The sequence below is a fragment of the Symphalangus syndactylus genome, chromosome 21 (assembly GCF_028878055.3).
Source record: "Symphalangus syndactylus isolate Jambi chromosome 21, NHGRI_mSymSyn1-v2.1_pri, whole genome shotgun sequence".
Lineage (NCBI taxonomy): Eukaryota > Metazoa > Chordata > Mammalia > Primates > Hylobatidae > Symphalangus > Symphalangus syndactylus.
The window spans coordinates 44,538,799-44,557,252 of NC_072443.2; the positions used below are offsets into that span (position 1 = coordinate 44,538,799).

At 38.0% G+C, this 18,454-nt stretch overlaps 1 protein-coding gene across 4 annotated transcripts in view; it reads right to left on the reverse strand.

The window, feature by feature from the left end:
* The window catches only part of RABL3 (RAB, member of RAS oncogene family like 3), a 54,683-nt gene that overhangs the window by 19,218 nt on the left and 17,011 nt on the right, over positions 1-18,454 (reverse strand). For all 4 annotated transcript variants that reach the window (XM_055259254.2, XM_055259253.2, XM_055259252.2 and 1 more), the window contains exons 3-4: positions 4,290-4,419; positions 506-620 (exon numbers count right to left, since the gene is read on the reverse strand). In XM_055259254.2, coding sequence (XP_055115229.1) covers positions 506-620; positions 4,290-4,419 — 245 coding nt within the window. The remainder of the gene's footprint in view (positions 1-505; positions 621-4,289; positions 4,420-18,454) is intronic.

Genomic DNA, 18,454 nt, shown 5'->3' on the forward strand with positions numbered 1-18,454 from the left:
ACTGATTTTTGGCAAAGGAGCAAAAGCAATTCAATGGAGAAAGGATATCTTTTCAATAAACGGTGCTGGAATAATTAGAAATTCATATGCAAACATTAACCTCAACCAAAACCTCCCATCTCGTACAAAACTAACTTAGATCATAAATCTAAATGTAAACCTATAAAACTTGAAATGTTTTATATAAATGTTTTACTATAAAAATGTAAAACCATAAAATCTGTAGAGGAAAACATAAGAGAAAACCTGCATCATCTAGAATTAGGCAAAGAGTTCTGAGACGTGATATCAAAAGCACAATCCATAGAAGAAAAGAAGAGTAATCAGACTTCATCAAAATGAAAACTATTGCTTTGTGAAAGATACTGTTAAAAGGAAAAGATAATCTATAAACTGAAAGAAAAATCTTTGCAAATCAAACACCTTACAAAGTGTTATTCAGGGAAGTACATTCCTATGGTTGCTACAACCTTTCAAACCAATCGTGAAATAATTCCGGGCTTACCCATTTGTCACCAAGACTCCAGTTGGCACCAAATCCCTGTTGAGAGCTTCCAGTGACCAACGACGCAAGTTTTGGGAGGACTTCTTATTTGTTAAGTCGTGTACGAAAATAATACCTAAAATAATCAGAGAAAAAAATGTTAATCCCTTAACAGTTCCTCTTCATTTCACAATTGGCCAGATGAAGCTTAGTAAACAGAAGCATTAGGTTGCTTAATGAATCTAGCATTCTAGTATGACAAACAACTCAGACACAATTATTTTAAAATTTCCTCTACAAATATTTATAAATAGCCATAAACCTTTCTGTCAGCTTTATAACTCTTTATTTTACAAGGGCTGACGAAATCCTGTTAAACTTTTAGCAGATCTTTACTTTATTCAACACTTCCTGAGTGCCTACTCCATGCCTGTTCCTACTTGTAGAACCACTTCATTAATCAAGAGATCAAAACTACTTCAATTACATATGAAATTATTCATTCAAAAAGTTACGTTGTTTCTTCACTGTACATAGTACTGCCATAGATACCAGTACATACATACATTACTTATACTCACTAAAAATAATATTAAGTAATGAAAATCTACTAAAATAGTACTGATTTGATACAATTGCTATTCTTTAGCTGACAAAATAGTGTCCTGTAGATCACCTGAGGCTAACCTACTTAAATGTCTAATTTTCTAGTTCTTTGAATAATGATTAGTTATGTAAGCTTCCTACCCATAAGAGATTTAGTTATTAGAGCAAAAGAAATATGCCACTACAAGAGAGTGGGTGAGACATTAAATAGTAAAGAAGTATGGATAGTAGAAAGTACATGCACGGATTTTGATAGATTGAGAAAAATAACAAAATGTAATGGGGCCCAGAAATACAATAAAATACAACTGAAGAGAATCAATTAAAATCCGGATAGAAAGGTAAATCAGGGAATCAATTATTACAGCAAGATATAGACAAAAGAGGAAAAACTTTGATGCCCACTAGAATTTAGGATATCATCTTATGGTCAAAACACTACAGGTTTCAAACTCCCAACCCTTTTCTGTATTACACAGATTGTGAACAGGACATGAAACCAATGATTCCTCCATCTTCAAGAGGTGGTATGTGTCAATTTGAAAAAGAAAAGCAGAAGAGGTAGAATTAGCTGGCTTCTACAGTTTTTATAGCCATCTGCGTAACTAAAGGGCTTGTACAAGCTATAGCTGACTTGTTCCAGCCAGCTTAGACAAACCTGCATCTCTTCTGGTGTCTGAAACTAATAGAGATCTGACACTTGCCCTAATATCCAATTGTACCCACTCTTCCTTCCTCAATGAGAGGTTTTAATCAGCATCAGTGGCATAAATTTAAAAAAAGGAATAAAGAACTACCATTAAAGACTACAGCTAATATTTATTCGTACTTATGTACTAAATATTGTGCTTTACATGTGTTATCTAATTTTCAGAACAGTCCTATGAAGTAAGAATTATTATCTTTATACACAAGAGAAAACTAAAGTTCAGAGAAGTGGAGTAACTTGTCCTTGGGCACATGTTACTCAGAATTTGCACTCAGGTAATCTGACAGTGAAGACTGGTGGTAAGCAGAATAAAATCTCATTTTAGGGCAAACAACTGGCATATATTTTCTCCCTTTCCTTTTCCCCAGGTTATAAATATGGCAAAACTATGGGTGAGAATTTTGGACGGGGGAGTGAAAGGATTACAAAGGCCTAAGTTGACTATTAGATGGACAGGGAAGACTTCATTGAGGATCTTTAGGGAAGACTTTTGAGCTTTTAAGGGCATTTGAGTACCCTTTTCCCTTATTCTTTCTCTTTCATTTGGGCTGAGAGTTCTTGCTTTGTAGAACATGTGCTAGAAGAATCAAGGTGGGGCCGAGATGAAAGGAGTCAGGGTGATAACAAATGATAATATATCTTAATCTTAAGGGAGAGAAGTAAAGACACTTCATTATTTCCTTCTGAAGGATTACTAGCCTAGGTTATCAGAGAGGGAAGAATGTAGGGTATTAAGGGAAGAAAGTTATTGCTAAGAATATGGACTGTGCATTTGGATAGAGTGATCCTTATGTTCAGTTTCTTAGGAAACTAAGGATAGTAGATGGAATAAAGAACTTTGAGTGCTTCTACCAGGAAGAATGTTCCAGAGCTAAGGTGAAAGAACACAGAAATAGGTTTTTCAATAAATGCAGATTTTTTTTTTTTTTTACTTTTAAGAAATGGAAATATATCTCAGTCTTATCTGGAAAATCAACATAGGATATATGCAATTCTTTCAATAATATTAAAGGAGACAAATCACTAATGAATAGTAGGTACAGAAAAGATAAACAAATATGGATTAGATGGATTTCTTCTTCAGCACTTACAAGTTTACAACCCAGAATTCCATAGCTTCTAGGATTTGAGTGGTATTTATCTCTATTATTTATTTATAATTTGTATTGTACCTCTGTCTCAAAAATACCTAAATATCAAAGGTGTTATATATTCAGAATTCTCTGTGCCAGATCAGATAGATATCTTACTTTGACAAGTAATTTTACTGATACAAGTTGATCACTCTAGTATAAGTCTAAACTAGGTTTCACTTCCTTCTCTAAGAGGTCACCTCACACTGTATTTAGTCTTATTATTGTTTTTCTTATTTATATGCATTCTATTAATATATACCATTGTATATACTTTTTTGCATGATGATGGCATATATTAAGGTCATCTTATAACTGTATTTTGTCTCATTTATGAATGCTTTGTTTCTTTACTAAGACTGTGACATTTTCAGATAGAATTCTGAGCTAAATAGGATATAGTTATGAACTGACACATCTCATTCTGTATTCTATAATATGTATCCAATGAAAAGAACTTTCTCTACATCTTTTTGTAGAATCTACAACACCTCATCATCTGGGAAGACATCAGAAGAGGAATATAAGGAATGAACATACTGAATAAATGCAATGCTTACCTAATATTGAGTGAGATCTAAGCACAGCATGAATGAGGTCTATTAATGGCTATGCATTTACCAGGAGGGAAATGCCAAATCCTTTGTTATATTAATCAAACAGAAGTTGAAATTATGTTTCACAGTAAAAACAGGTTTTAAAAATGAATTTTTAAAAAGACTAAGAAAGAAACTCTATTGGCAAATCACAGGTATAAGCAGTTTAGTCTCTTGAAACAGAGTAGGTACTCTACGAAAGGAAATTATGTCCTATATTACACACCTCCATCTGGAAGTCTGCTTCAGGTATTTGAATATCTGTAACTGGATAAAATTTCTGCACCCATAAAGACCCCCTTAAGCAGCTCTTTATAACTAGCTGAGAAACAGCCTTAGGGCTCTTTCTAAGGGGCAGATGAAAGAAATCCCTCTATCCCTGTGTTATTTGGCTTAAGACTATGGGACGCCTATGGTCCTACTGTACTTACTCAACTCACTGGAGAGATAGCACCCCCAGAGGACAACATTTTAAGTTCCATGTTTTATGTCAAGTACCAAAAATATGATTTTATTTTTCAATATTTAGTTTATGACAATAATATAAACACTTAAGACAAAGCACATGTTTAATGTTCTGAATTGGATGGTTACAATGTAGAAACGCAAACTGGAACGTACTATGCAGACTTAAATCAAGGGTTGTGAGTACATTATATCTTTCTCAAATTAAGATGAGTCTGGCATGCTATGGCATTCCATATCAGATGATCTATACTCTTAGACCATTAATATAAGATAGAAATTAAAAAATGCTTTACCATTTACAGAGTTGTAGAATACTGCTCTTGTGCTTTTCACGCTGCTGGCACTGCCCACAGAGCCTCCAACATCCCATAATTCTATGTAGTAGGTCTTCTCTTCTGGGGTTCCTTCTTTGTAATCATGAACCTAACAAATCAATCAATTAAAATAATTAATATAGCCACTAAACAAACTAGTAAGTACCCTTATTCCAGTTTAAAGCATTTCAGCATCTTACTCTGACTTTCTGATCGCTACCTCTTATCTTTTAAGCTTACTCTCTTTAATACTTTAATAATTTTTACTCCAGAGGACCTTATAGTTAATTGATCTTAACATCTTTCACAGCTCTCTGTTCCACTTCCGAAGCCTCACCTCCCTCCTAACGAAGGATAAATTCCATGATCCATCATTACAGTCACTCCTTTGCCCCTCTCTCACATTGTATTCATCTGACAAAATTCCACTCTTGGTTATATCCACCTTTTACCCTCTTTCATGTCTACAACCCAGCAACCGAATGTGGAGCTCAGAAAAATACGCATTCAAGATGATGGATTCTTTCTAAATTTAAGTGTACCTTTGGAGCTGTCCTTTAATCAATTCCACAGTTAATTTGCCATTTTCCTCTTCCAGATAACTATTTCATAGTTTTTCCTCTTTATAAACTTCTAATATCTCTTCCCCATCCTCAATTACAACTAACTTTGCTTCCTAGTGCAGGAGCAATTAGAAAGGAACTTCTACAACCTGTTCTTCCTGTATTTATCCGCCTCCCTCCATCTGTGCCCACATAATCTGCTTTCCTTCTTGCTGTTTTCTTAGGCTGCCTATGTCCCTAAGGCTAAATCCTCCTTCTGTGCATGAGATCCCATCCCCACGTTCTTGCTTAAAGATGTAATTCTACCAGTTCTCCCCTCTCTCCCTTATACCATCAAATTTTCCTTCTCAGCTGGATAATCCTCACCACACAATTCAATTCTCAGCATACAAACATGGCATAATTTTCCTCATCTAAAAAAAAAATTCTTCTCTTGACCTTAAGTCCTCTTCCAGCTACCATGCCACTTTCCTTTTCCTTTTCACAGCAAAAGTCCTCCAAAGAGTTGTCTATTCTTAGTGGTAATCCTTTTCTTCACATTCTCTTTTGAACTCATTTCTATGGAACTTATGCCCTAATGACCCCAATGAACTATTCCTTGTCAAGGTCACCAATGACCTCCACATTGCTAACTCCAATGGTCAATTAACAGTTTTCATTTTACTCCACCATTTGATCCACCTAGTCACTTCTTGTGTCTTGCAATATTTTTTCACCCGGCTTCTGGGATATCACCCTCTTCTAGTTTTCTTCCTATCTCATTGGCTAGTGCTTTTCAGCTTCCATTTGGGTCCTTCTTATCTCTCTGATTTCTAATTGCTAACGTGTCTCAAGGTTTAGTTCTTCAGTCTCTTCTTTTCTATCAATACTCGCTCTTGTGACAATTTCATCTAAAAGGCAATTTTATTCTTCCAGTTACTTGGGCCAGAAACTTAAGACTGATCCTTGACTCCTTTCATATTGCATTATTGCATTTGTCAACAAGTTCTGCTGCTTCGACTTTAAAAAAATATGTCAAAAATCTGTTCATTTCTCCCTATCTCCACTATTACCACCCAGGTCAAAGTCTCTATCTCCTTGCCTGAATTGATATAATGGTTTCTAACTGATCTCCCTACTAGAGGCATCCCCCAACCTCCCTGTTTGTTTTCCATACAGTAGCTAGAGTGATCCTTTAAAAATGCAAGTTATATCATATGCTCTTTTGCTCAAAACCCTCCAATGACTTTCTCACTCACAGTTATCTCCAAAGACTCTCTTTTTCTCATGTCTAGGCTCTATAGGCATTTATTGCCTGTACTGTATAACTATTCAGAAACAAATTATGATATATGGCAAGCAGATTAAAGTATGCTGGTTCATGAGTATACATTGGCATCTTCCAAGAATTAATTTTTTTTAAGAAATATACATGCCAGTCTTACTGAATCAGGACCTTTAGGATTAAATACTAGGCATGTGTATTTTGAACAATTCTCCAAATGATCCTGCTGTAATCCCCTCGTTAAGAACTGCTGCTTTTATAGAATGGGACTATTATGGTATCAGGAGGCCTACATTCTACTCCTTGATTGCCATTGATTGTCCCTGGTATCTTGGAGCCTCAGTTTCTTTGCCTATAAAATGAAAGAATTGTATTATGTGATTTCTAAAGTATCTACTGGCTTTGACATAATAATTAAAAAAACAAGATAGCTCAGTAGTTAAAACAGATGTGATAAAATGCACTAAAACTCACATACTACATTCAACTTAATGCTTTACACTTTTACTTATTCACAATTTTTTGTCCAAATCCTTTTGGCCAAGGAAAAATTTAAATAAATATGCTACTCTATAAACAGACACATTGATGTTAAGAAGACAATTATCAGACTGACATCAAAGACAGTATGACAGAAAAATGAGAATAGCACAGTCACAGCAGTTGAGGACCATTTTGGAGAATGGAAATTAATTCTGTATACTACAATAGAAGGCATCACTATTTTGTTATATGGCAAAAATAACTTATAATATGTGATCATGCCAAGTTAGCATTAAAAAAGTTAAACCAAGCAGAAAAAACATATGTTTTAGCAAGATTTCTAAGCAAAACAACGAGAAAAAGCAGTAAGAGGTCTTATAAGGAGTAAGTTATCTTTTATGAAAAAGCTCAGCCACTTCAGTTAAGTCTTTCTGATCCTACCTTCCTTCTGGGCCCAAATCAACCAGAGCAGGTTTGGTACTCCTCCTATTTGCTTCCATAGCATCCTACACACCTCTATCATTTCACTAAGCACACTGTCTTATTTATCTACAGATATCTCTTCTTCTAGACTCTGAGTGTAAGGGCAGGGACCATGTATTATTCATCCTTTAGCCCTAGAAAATAGCATAATATCTAGCATATATTAGATGCTTAGACATGTTTATTAAATACATGAATAAATTTAGGATAACTCATCCCCCGGGTTTTTATTATATTCAGTTTATTATTTACCGAATTCCATTGTTTCTCCAGTACAGTTCCGAGAGCAAACTAAATCGAAGCCAATAGGAAGTTTGTTAAAAAATACAGATTCCTGGACTGTCCTTGAAGCTTCTGGGATGGGGCTCAAAAGTCTGTATTTTTTTTTTTAAAGTTCCCTAGGTGATTCTGATACATGATTAAGTTTGACAACCACTGCAGTACACCATTTTTTTCTCTAAATTATTTCAAGTACCTAATGTTGCCTCCTCTAGAGGACTATAACTCCTCTGAGAATAGCCATCATCCAATATAAATTTCTAGGTAGCATACCCTCTTAGCCTTGCATTGTACCAAACCTGTTAGCCAGCACCTTTCAGGCTATGCATACTCCCAAGCCAGACTGACTCACTCATCTAAACTTTTCTCTACCACAAATTACCTTTCCTAGTCAAATCCTTTCCTGTTTCCTTTTAAAATCAGAAGATAAGGTGTCCTCTTTCCTTTCCAACTTAATACTGGCTAAGTTTAACCCAATTCACATGGAATGAATCCCAACAATTTTAAATCAGTAGCTTACAGCTTGTAGTTATGATGTTCCATCTTTCACATGTGTGAGTAATTTCCAAGGGAAAGCTTGATATTATAACAAGTATTGCTCTTGACATAGTAAGTAGTACTTTGGTGCTATACCGAGAGCCCAACATGATGGGAGGTAATGCCAAACTATAAGAAGTGTGTTTTATATTTAAAGCAGGTCATCAAGGATCTGATACTTAAAGTCATTACAGACCTTACAGCTATACAATAAAGGATTTTCTTAACAGGAAGCAACAGTACAGCTGATCATTAAATGGAAAAAGGAACAATACTCCTCAACGATGCTGCCACTTTGGATCTTCTCATTTATTCAGCTTTTGACTTTCTTGAAAACAAAATCAAGACCTATATACATAAGGTTTTGTTTCATTTGAAGAGTTCATTCATTGTCTGTAACTTTTTTTTTTTTTTTTTTTTTGTCTGTAACTCTGTCACCCAGGCTGGAGTGTAGTGGCATGATTTCAGCTCACTGCAACCTCCGCCTCCCTGGGTTCAGCGATTCTCCTGCCTCAGCCTCCCAAGTGGCTGGGATTACAGGCACATGTCACCATGTCTGGCTAATTTTTGTATTTTTTAGTCGAAATGGGGTTTCACCATATTGGCCAGGCTGGTCTCAAACTCCTGACCTTGTGATCCGCCTGCTTTGGCCTCCCAAAGTGCTGGGATTACAGGCGTGAGCCACCGCGCCTGGCCCATTGTTTGTAACTTTTAAAATGCAGAAACACATTTAGAAAAAAAAAAGATACACATCAAGAAAGAACAGTAGATACTGTAGATGCTAATAAGTTTGGTTTAGTATTTGTACCTGCAGAATCATTATTAAAGAGAGGAAGGGAGGTAGGAGGTCTTAGGAGGGAGTTGCTAACAAAGAGAGAAGGGTGAAAAAGAGGTACTAGGAGAATATACCACAGGAGCAGAAATTAATTTATCTCATTCACTGCTATACTTCCAGTTCCTTGCACAGTGTCTGATACCAAGGAGGTGTGTAACATATGTATTGAAGGAACAAATGAACAAATGAATAATGTAAAGGTTACTGCTGTCTCTTCCCTTCCCGTTAATGCTCTTTTGCCTTCAGTCAAGCTTATTTTTTTCTAATTAAAAAAAAGCCCTTCACTTTCCCCTCCATTCTGTACCCATTCGCTCTTTTATTTAACGTCTAAACTTTGTGAAAAATTGAGTTAAACCGCTGTCTCTATTTCCTCTCTGCCAGCCATATCATTTGGTTTCTGCCACAAATATTCCCATTGCACTTTCAAAGGTCAGCAGAGACTTTATCATCACCATATCCAGTATTTTTTTTCCTGTCTCAGTCTTCATATTGCTACTGTTTCATACTAAACATCAATCCCTCTTTCATGAAATTCTCATCTCTCTTTGCTCTTGTAGTTCATTTTGGCTATCCTCTTATTTCTTTAATCAGTCTTTCTCTGACCCCTCTTTTCCCATCAACTCTCTAAATATACCCCAAGGTTCTCCCCACCTTTTTCTGAATTTTCTCTTTTAGAAATTACATCAGTTCTAGTGGTTCAGGATTATTTCTATAAATATGATTCCAACTCAGAATTGTCTTTTGAGCTTCAGCATTTCATTTCCAGGACAGCTCTAGGTGGCTAGCTCACAGATACCTCCTTTCACCATGTCCGGAACTGAACTTACTATTGTTTCCTTCTTTTTCACCTATAATATGGCCCTCTTTTTGGAGACAGTCCATCTAGCCACTTACTTAAGCAACCCATTCAATCATTAGTGCCTAGGATAATTTTACACTTACTTTCTTGAACTACTATAACACTTATTTTCTATATCAGTGCTGTCCCATGGAATTTTCTACAGCCATAGAAATGTCCAATACAGGCCGGGTGTGGTGGCTCACGCCTATAATCCCAGCACATTGCGAGTCTGAGGCAGGCAGATCACTTGAGGCCAGGAGTTTGAGCCCAGCCTGGCCAACATGGCAAAACCCTGTCTCTACTAAAAATACAAAAATTAGCCAGGCATGGTGGCACGCACCTGTAATCTCAGCTACTTGGGAGGCTGAGGCACAAGAATCTCTTGAGCCTGGGAGGCAGAGGTTGCAGTGAGCCGATATGGTGCCACTGCACTCCAGCCTGGGCAACAACAAGACTCTGTTTCAAAATAATAATAATGATAAAAAATAAAAAAAGAAAGAACAAAATGTCCAATACAGTAACCATTAGCAACATGTGACTACTTAGCAATTGAAATGTGGCTTGTTTAACTGAGGAGCTAGATTTTTAATTTTAGTCAATTTAAATTTAAATTTAAACTGCCACATGAGGCTATTGGCTACTATACTGAACAGTATCAGAATTTTTTTTTTCTTAATACTGTTCTGGAACAAGAGGCAGAACAGAGTAGTGATCAGGAGCACAGGTTCTTGAAGCAGACTGCCTGGGTTTGAATCCCAGTTCCACAACTTACTAACTATATGATCCAGGACAAGTCATGTAGTGCCTCTGTGCTTCAACTGCTTCTATGTTGAATGAATAGGGGCACTAATAGTACCTGCGTCATAGGGTTGTTGTGAGAATTAAATGAATTAGTATGTAAATGGATGCCTAGCCAAAGTAGGCAAGAAAAAGTGTCCCACCTCCTATGCTTAGTGAAGATAGAGACTATTCCTTTAATTTCTCCCCATTGTCTGTACATTGTTATGCTGTCCAAAGAGGAATTCAATAAATATCGATTGTATGCAATGTGTAAATTAGAGAGTTAAATTACCATTAAAGTGAACTAGAAATGACAAGTCAATTTCCTTATTTATAATTTGTGAAAAGACTAAATTCTAAATTCGTTAAGTCTTGTTTTCATAATTAAGAGTAGCCATGTATTTATATTTACTCCCATTAGACTTGGGGCAGTGAAGTTAAAGACAGGAATGAATGAAGAATACCACAAAACTAAACTTTTCTTCCTTTTCTCTTCAGTTCAGTTATGAACACCTCTGTATTAAATAGTAAATCCAAAATGTTAATAATTACTGAGTACATACATTAAACTCATTAGCTTCACCTGGTACTTAAGATTAAACAATTATATCATCACTGCTATCATCTCTATTTTTGGTTGGCTCTTAATAGATTTGAAGTAAAAGAGGCAACTGTTGGGTGCAGCACACCAACATGGCACATGTATACATATGTAACAAACCTGCACGTTGTGCACATGTACCCTAAAACTTAAAGTATAATAATAATAAAATTAAAAAAAAAAAGAGGCAACTGTTTCTAAGAGTTTTGAAAAGTGTGTATTCATCAATCTACACTAATTCTGGAGATCCCTTCTCACAGGTTTCACTAAAACAAAAACTATAACTGCAATATAAAAGCTGCTACAGGTAACAGTGTTCTCCCAAGTTATTTAGGTAAAGGCTTTATAAGGTTTAGTTATTCTTTCTATAGAAAAGAACTGTTCACTTTGTTATAACAACAGTCACAGTGATTTACATGTCTATGACAACTTAAGGTTATCATTTAAAAATGCCTTTTACTTATGTTGTCACTCACGCAATGCATTCTTCTCAAAAATGGAAGACATGGCCAGGCATGGTGGCTCACTCCTGTAATCCCAGCATGTTGGGAGGCCTAGGCGGGTGGATCACCTGAGGTCAGGAGTTTGAGACCAGCCTGGCCAACATTGTAAAACCCAGTCTCTATTCAAAATACAAAAAAATTTAGCCAGACGTGGTGGTGGGTGCCTGTAATCCCAGCTACTCAGGAGGCTGAGGCAGGAGAATCGCTTGAACCCGGGAGGTGGAGGTTGTAGTGAGCCGAAATTGCACCATTGCACTCCGGCCTGGGCAACAAGAACAAAACTCCATCTCAAAACAAACAAACAAACAAAAAACAAGAAGTCAACTGGCTTAAGATACAATGAACAGTAAAGCAAGTCATTTTCAGCCCATGTCCCATTCTTCCACAATAATACAATTCAGGTAAGACTGTCTTTAAAGGAATCAATTAGTGCCACAGTCATTCCAGTAAACCCAGTAACGTAATTATATGACATTTGTCTTTTTGTTTTGTTTTGTTTTTGAGACAGCGTCTCACTCTGTTGCCCAGGCTGGAGTGCAGTGGCCTGATCTTGGCTCACTGCAACCTCCGCCTCCCGGGTTCAAGCGATTCTCCTGCCTCAGCCTCCCGAGTAGCTAGGATTACAAGTGTGTGCCACCACGCCCAGCTAATTTTTGTATTTTTAGTAGAGACGGGGTTTCACCATGTTGACCAGGCTGGTCTCAAACTCCTGACCTCACGTGATCCACCGACCTTGGCCTCCCAATGTGCTGGAATTACAGGCGTGACCCACTGCACCTGGCCCCAAAGCAGAAGTTTCTAAAGGGAATTACTGCTGTTACTTCTAAAACTTGGTTAGTGTCTTGAGAACTAACTAGTAATCTCATGTTGGCCTGCTCTCTGGGACTTTGCACAAAAGCATTCCTTGCAGACAAAATCAAGTCTCCACTCTCACATACAGGGGATTGCTGAGATAAAGTTTCTTTTGGAAACTTTGCGACCAGCTACACTCAAGACATTTATATCCCAGTTATCCTCTGTTACTATACATATTGGGTCCTTAATTGGTCTCTCATATTCTTATTCCCAGACTGCTTTTGCTTCCTCTACCCATCATTAAACTCCTAATTGTTTCCTTCTCCAAATATTTCCACTTTTCTCCTGGAATCTTACTCCATGGTTACAAAATTCCATTATACCTTATCCTCAATCTCATTCTATTAACAAATCTCTGCCTCTACCTTGAAAACACAACTTCTCCTTATGTCCTCTCAGATAGATGCTGTTCACTTTTCAATATTCTAATTACCTTGGAGTTCAGAAAATAGGAAATGCCTTGCTTACTCTCCAAAGCTACTTCTAGTGCATTATTCCTCTACCCTTATATTAGAAATCTGTCTTCTTTGGATGCTCTGGAGCATCAGCTATACTCCCCTCCCTCCTTGTCTTATCGTTAATATGTACTAGCTTCCTATTAGCATCTCATTCTTGGTCTTATCCCTCTGCTCTATAAGTCCTGTCATTAAACACTTTGATATCCACTTGGCAATCTGATTCCACATCTTACCCAGTATTTCTCAAGGCATTATTCACTTATAAGAGAATCATCAAGATGCTTCTTAAAATGCAGATGCTTGGGCACCAATCATAACTCTGAGTCAGAATATCTGGGGGCAAGGCCCAAGAATCAAATAAAAATACTAAGACTGTCAGACTGGTCATCAAAACAAAATTTAGCTATATCTTACTTATAAGAGACATCCCATAGATATTAGGACACAGAAAGATGAAAGTTGAAATATGTAAATAAGGTAAACCACACAAACACTAAAAATAAGTTGGCTTTAACTATTTTAATATCAGACAAAACAGTCTTCAAGGTACAATGTATTACCAGATATAGGGAGGGACATATTAAAATAATAAAATGTTAAATCCTTTAGGAAGTTCAAACGATCATAAATTAGTACTCACCTAGTAATATAATCTCAAAGTATATAAATGAAAAATGGACAGGATTAAAATGAGGAATAGACAAATTCACACTTATAGTTGGAGATTATAAAACTTATTCCTTAGCAATTGATGAAAAAAACAGACAAAAAAACCCCACCCAACAGAGATTCAGAAGATTTAAAAAATGATTAATACATATCTAGAACACTGCACTCAACAATTACATAATATACTTTGTTTTCAAGTGCATATGAAATTTTTATCACAATTGACCATAAAACTGGACAGGCAGAGGGTGGAGCCAAGATGGCCAAATAGCTCCAGTCTACAGCTCCTAGCGTGAGCGACACAGAAGACGAATGATTTCTGCATTTCCAACTGAGGTACTGGGTTCATCTCACTGGGGAGTGCTGGACAGTGGGTGCAGGACACTGGGTGCAGAGCATGGAGTGTGAGTCGAAGCAGGGCGAGGCATCACCTCACCCGGGAAGTGCAAGGGGTCAGGGAATTCCCTTTCCTAGCCAAGGGAAGCGGTGACAGATGGCACCTGGAAAATCGGGTCACTCCCACGCTAATACTGTGCTTTTCCAACGGTCTTAGTAAAAGAAACACCAGAAGACGGTATCCCGCACCTGCCACGAAGGGTCCTACGCCCATGGAGCCTCGCTCATTGCCAGCACAGCAGTCTGAGATCAAACTGCAAGGTGGCAGCGAGGCTGGGGGAGGGGCGCCCACCATTGCCAAGGCTTGAGTAGGTAAACAAAGTGGCCAGGAAGCTCGAACTGGGTGGAGTCCACCGCAGCTCAAGGAGGCCTGCCTGCCTCTGTAGACTCCACCTCTGGGGGCAGGGCATAGCCAAACAAAAGGCAGCAGAAACCTCTGTAGACTTAAATGTCCCTGTCTGACAGCTTTGAAGAGAGTAGTGGTTCTCCCAGCATGCAGCTTGAGATCTGAGAATGGACAGACTGCCTCCTCAAGTGGGTCCCTGACCCCCGAGTAGCCTAACAGGAGACACCCCCAAGTAGGGGCAGACTGACACCTCACATGGCCGAGTACTCCTCTGAGACAAAACTTCCAGAGGAACGATCAGGCAGCAACATTTGGTGTTCACCAATATCCGCCGTTCTACAGCCTCCGCTGGTGATACCCAGGCAAACAGGGTCTGGAGTGGACCTCCAGCAAACTTCAACAGACCTGCAGCTGAGGGTCCTGACTGTTACAAGGAAAACTAACAAAGAGAAAGGACATCCACACCAAAACCCCATCTGCACGTCAACATCATCAAAGGCCAAAGGTAGATAAAACCACAAAGATGGGGAAAAAAACAGAGCAGAAAAGCTGAAAATTCTGAAAATCAGAGTGCCTCTCCTCCTCCAAAGGAACGCAGCTCCTCACCGACAATGGAACAAAGCTGGACGGAGAATGACTTTGACGAGTTGAGAGAGGAAGGCTTCAGACGACCAAACTATGCCAAGCTAAAGGAGGAAGTTCAAACCCATGGCAAAGAAGTTAAAAACCTTGGAAAAAGATTAGACAAATGGATAACTAGAATAACCGATGCAGAGAAGTCCTTAAAGGACCTGATGGAGCTGAAAACCATGGCAGAAGAACTACGTGACGAATGCACAAGCCTCAGTAGATGATTGGATCAACTGGAAGAAAGGGTATCAGTGATGGAAGATCAAATGAATGAAATGAAGTGAGAAGAGAACTTTAGAGAAAAAAGAATAAAAAGAAAGGAACAAAGCCTCCAAGAAATATGGGACTACATGAAAAGACCAGATCTACATCTGATTGGTGTACCTGAAACTGATGGAGAGAATGGAACCAAGTTGGAAAACACTCCGCAGGATATTATCCAGGAGAACTTCCCCAATCTAGCAAGGCAAGCCAACATTCAGATTCAGGAAATACAGAGAACGCCACAAAGATACTCCTCAAGGAGAGCAACTCCAAGACACATAATTGTCAGATTCACCAAAGTTGAAATGAAGGAAAAAATGTTAAGGGCAGCCAGAGAGAAAAGTCAGGTTAACCACAAAGGGAAGCCCATCAGACTAACAGCTCATCTCTTGGCAGAAACTCTACAAGCCAGAAGAGAGTGGGGGCCGATATTCAACATTCTTAAAGAAAAGAATTTTCAACCCAGAATTTCATATCCAGCCAAACTAAGCTTCATAAGTGAAGGAGAGATAAAATACTTTACAGATAAGAAAATGCTGAGAGATTTTGTCACCACCAGGCCTGCCCTAAAAGAGCTCCTGAAGGAAGCACTAAACATGGAAAGGAACAATCGGTACCAGCAACTGCAAAAACATGCCAAAGTGTAAAGACCATTGAGGCTAGGAAGAAACTGCATCAACTAATGAGCAAAATAACCAGCTAACATCATAATGACAGGATCAAATTCACACATAACAATATTAACCTTAAATGTAAGTGGGCTAAATGCTCCAATTAAAAGACACAGACTGGCAAACTGGATAAAGAGTCAAGACCCATCAATGTGCTGTATTCAGGAAACCCATCTCATGTGCAGAGACACACATAGGCTCAAAATAAAGGGATGGAGGAAGATCTACCAAGCAAATGGAAAACAAAAAAGGGAAGGGGTTACAATCCTAGTCTCTGATAAAACAGACTTTAAACCAACAAAGATCAAAAGAGACAAAGAAGGCCATTACATAATGGTAAAGGGATCAATTCAACAAGAAGAGCTAACTATCCTAAACATATATGCACCCAATACAGGAGCACCCACATTCATAAAGCAAGTCCTTAGAGACCTAGAAAGAGACTTAGACTCCCACACAATAATAATGGTAGACTTTAACACCACACTGTCAACATTAGACAGATCAACGAGACAGAAAGTTAACAAGGATATCCAGGAATTGAACTCAGCTCTGCACCAAGAGGACCTAATAGACATCTACAGAACTTTCCACCCCAAATCAACAGGATATACATTCTTTTCAGCACCACAAGACACCTATTCCAAAACTGATCACATAGTTGGAAGTAAAGCAATCCTGAGCAAATATAAAAGAACAGAAATTATAACAAACTGTCTCTCAGACCACAGTGCAATCAAACTAGAACTCAGGATTAAGAAACATATTCGTAAGCATAAATCTAACCTTCTTCCCACGGCACTTTCTTGGCCTATCTGGAATACCCCAACGCTATTCCAACTACCCCGAGGCATATACCACATGAAATATTTTATCATCTGTAGGCTCATTCATCTCCCTAACAGCAGTAATATTAATCATTTTCATAACCTGAGAGGCCTTCGCTTCAAAACGGAAAGTTCTAATAATTGAATAACCTTCCACTAACTTAGACTGGTTATGTGGCTGCCCTCCACCCTACCATATATTTGAAGAACCAGTCTACATAAAACCTAGACGGAAAAGGAAGGAATCGAACCCTGTAAAACTGGTTTCAAGCCAACCTCATAACCTCTATGACTTTTTCAACAAGATATTAGAAAAATTATTTCATAACTTTGTCAAAGTTATGTTACAGGTTAAGCCTTGTATATCATAGCGGCACACGCAGCCCAACTAGGCCTTCAAGATGCCACATCCCCTATAATAGAAGAGCTAATCGCCTTCCATGATCACACCATTATAATCATCTTCCTAATCAGCTTCCTAGTTCTATATGTTCTCTTTCTAACACTTACAACAAAACTGACTAACACTAGCATCACAGACGCCCAGGAAATGGAAACTCAAAACCACTCAACTACATGGAAACTGAACAACCTGCTCCTGAATGACTACTGGGTACATAACGAAATGAATGCAGAAATAAAGATGTTCTTTGAAATGAACGAGAACAAAGACAACATACCAGAATCTCTGGGACACATTCAAAGCAGTGTGTAGAGGGAAATTTACAGCACTAAATGCCCACAAGAGAAAGCAGGAAAGATCTCAAATTGACACCCTAACATCACAGTTAAAAGAACTAGAGAAGCAAGAGCAAACACATTCAAAAGCTAGCAGAAGGCTAGAAATAACTAAGATCAGAGCAGAACTGAAGGAAATAGAGACAGAAAAAACCTTTCAAAAAATCAGTGAATCCAGGAGCTGGTTTTTTGAAAAGATCAACAAAATTGATAGACCGCTAGCAAGACTAATAAAGAAGAAAAGAGAGAAGAATCAAATAGACGCAGTAAAAAATGATAAAGGGGATATCACCACCAATCGCACAGAAATACAAATTACCATCAGAAAATACTATAAACACCTCTACGCAAATAAACTAGAAAATCCAGAAGAAATGGATAAATTCCTGGACAAATACACCCTCCAAAGACTAAACTAGGAAGAAGCTGAATCTCTGAATAGACCCATAACGGGCTCTGAAATTGGGGCAACAATTAATAGCTTACCAACCAAAAAAGTCCAAGACCAGATGGATTCACAGACGATTTCTACTAGAGATACAAGGAGGAGCTGGTACCATACCTTCTGAAACTATTCCAATCAATAGAAAAAGAGGGAATCCTCCCTAACTCATTTTATGAGGCCAGCATCATCCTGATGCCAAAGCCTGGCAGAGACACAACAAAAAAGGAGAATTTTAGACCAATATCCCTGATGAACATCAATGCAAAAATCCTCAATAAAATACTGGCAAACCAAATCCAGCAGCACATCAAAAAGCTTATCCACCATGATCAAGTGGGCTTCATCCCTGGGATGCAAGGCTGGTTCAACATACACAAATCAGTAAATGTAATCCAGCATATAAACAGAACCAATGACAAAAACCACATGATTATCTCAATAGATGCAGAAAAGGCCTTTGACAAAATTCTACAGCTCTTCATGCTAAAAACTCTCAATAAATTAGGTACTGATGGGACATATCTCAAAATAATAAGAGCTATCTATGACAAACCCACAGCCAATATCATACTGAATGGGCAAAAACTGGAAGCATTCCCTTTGAAAACTGGCACAAGACAGGGATGCCCTCTCTCACCACTCCTATTCAACATAGTGTTGGAAGTTCTGGCCAAGG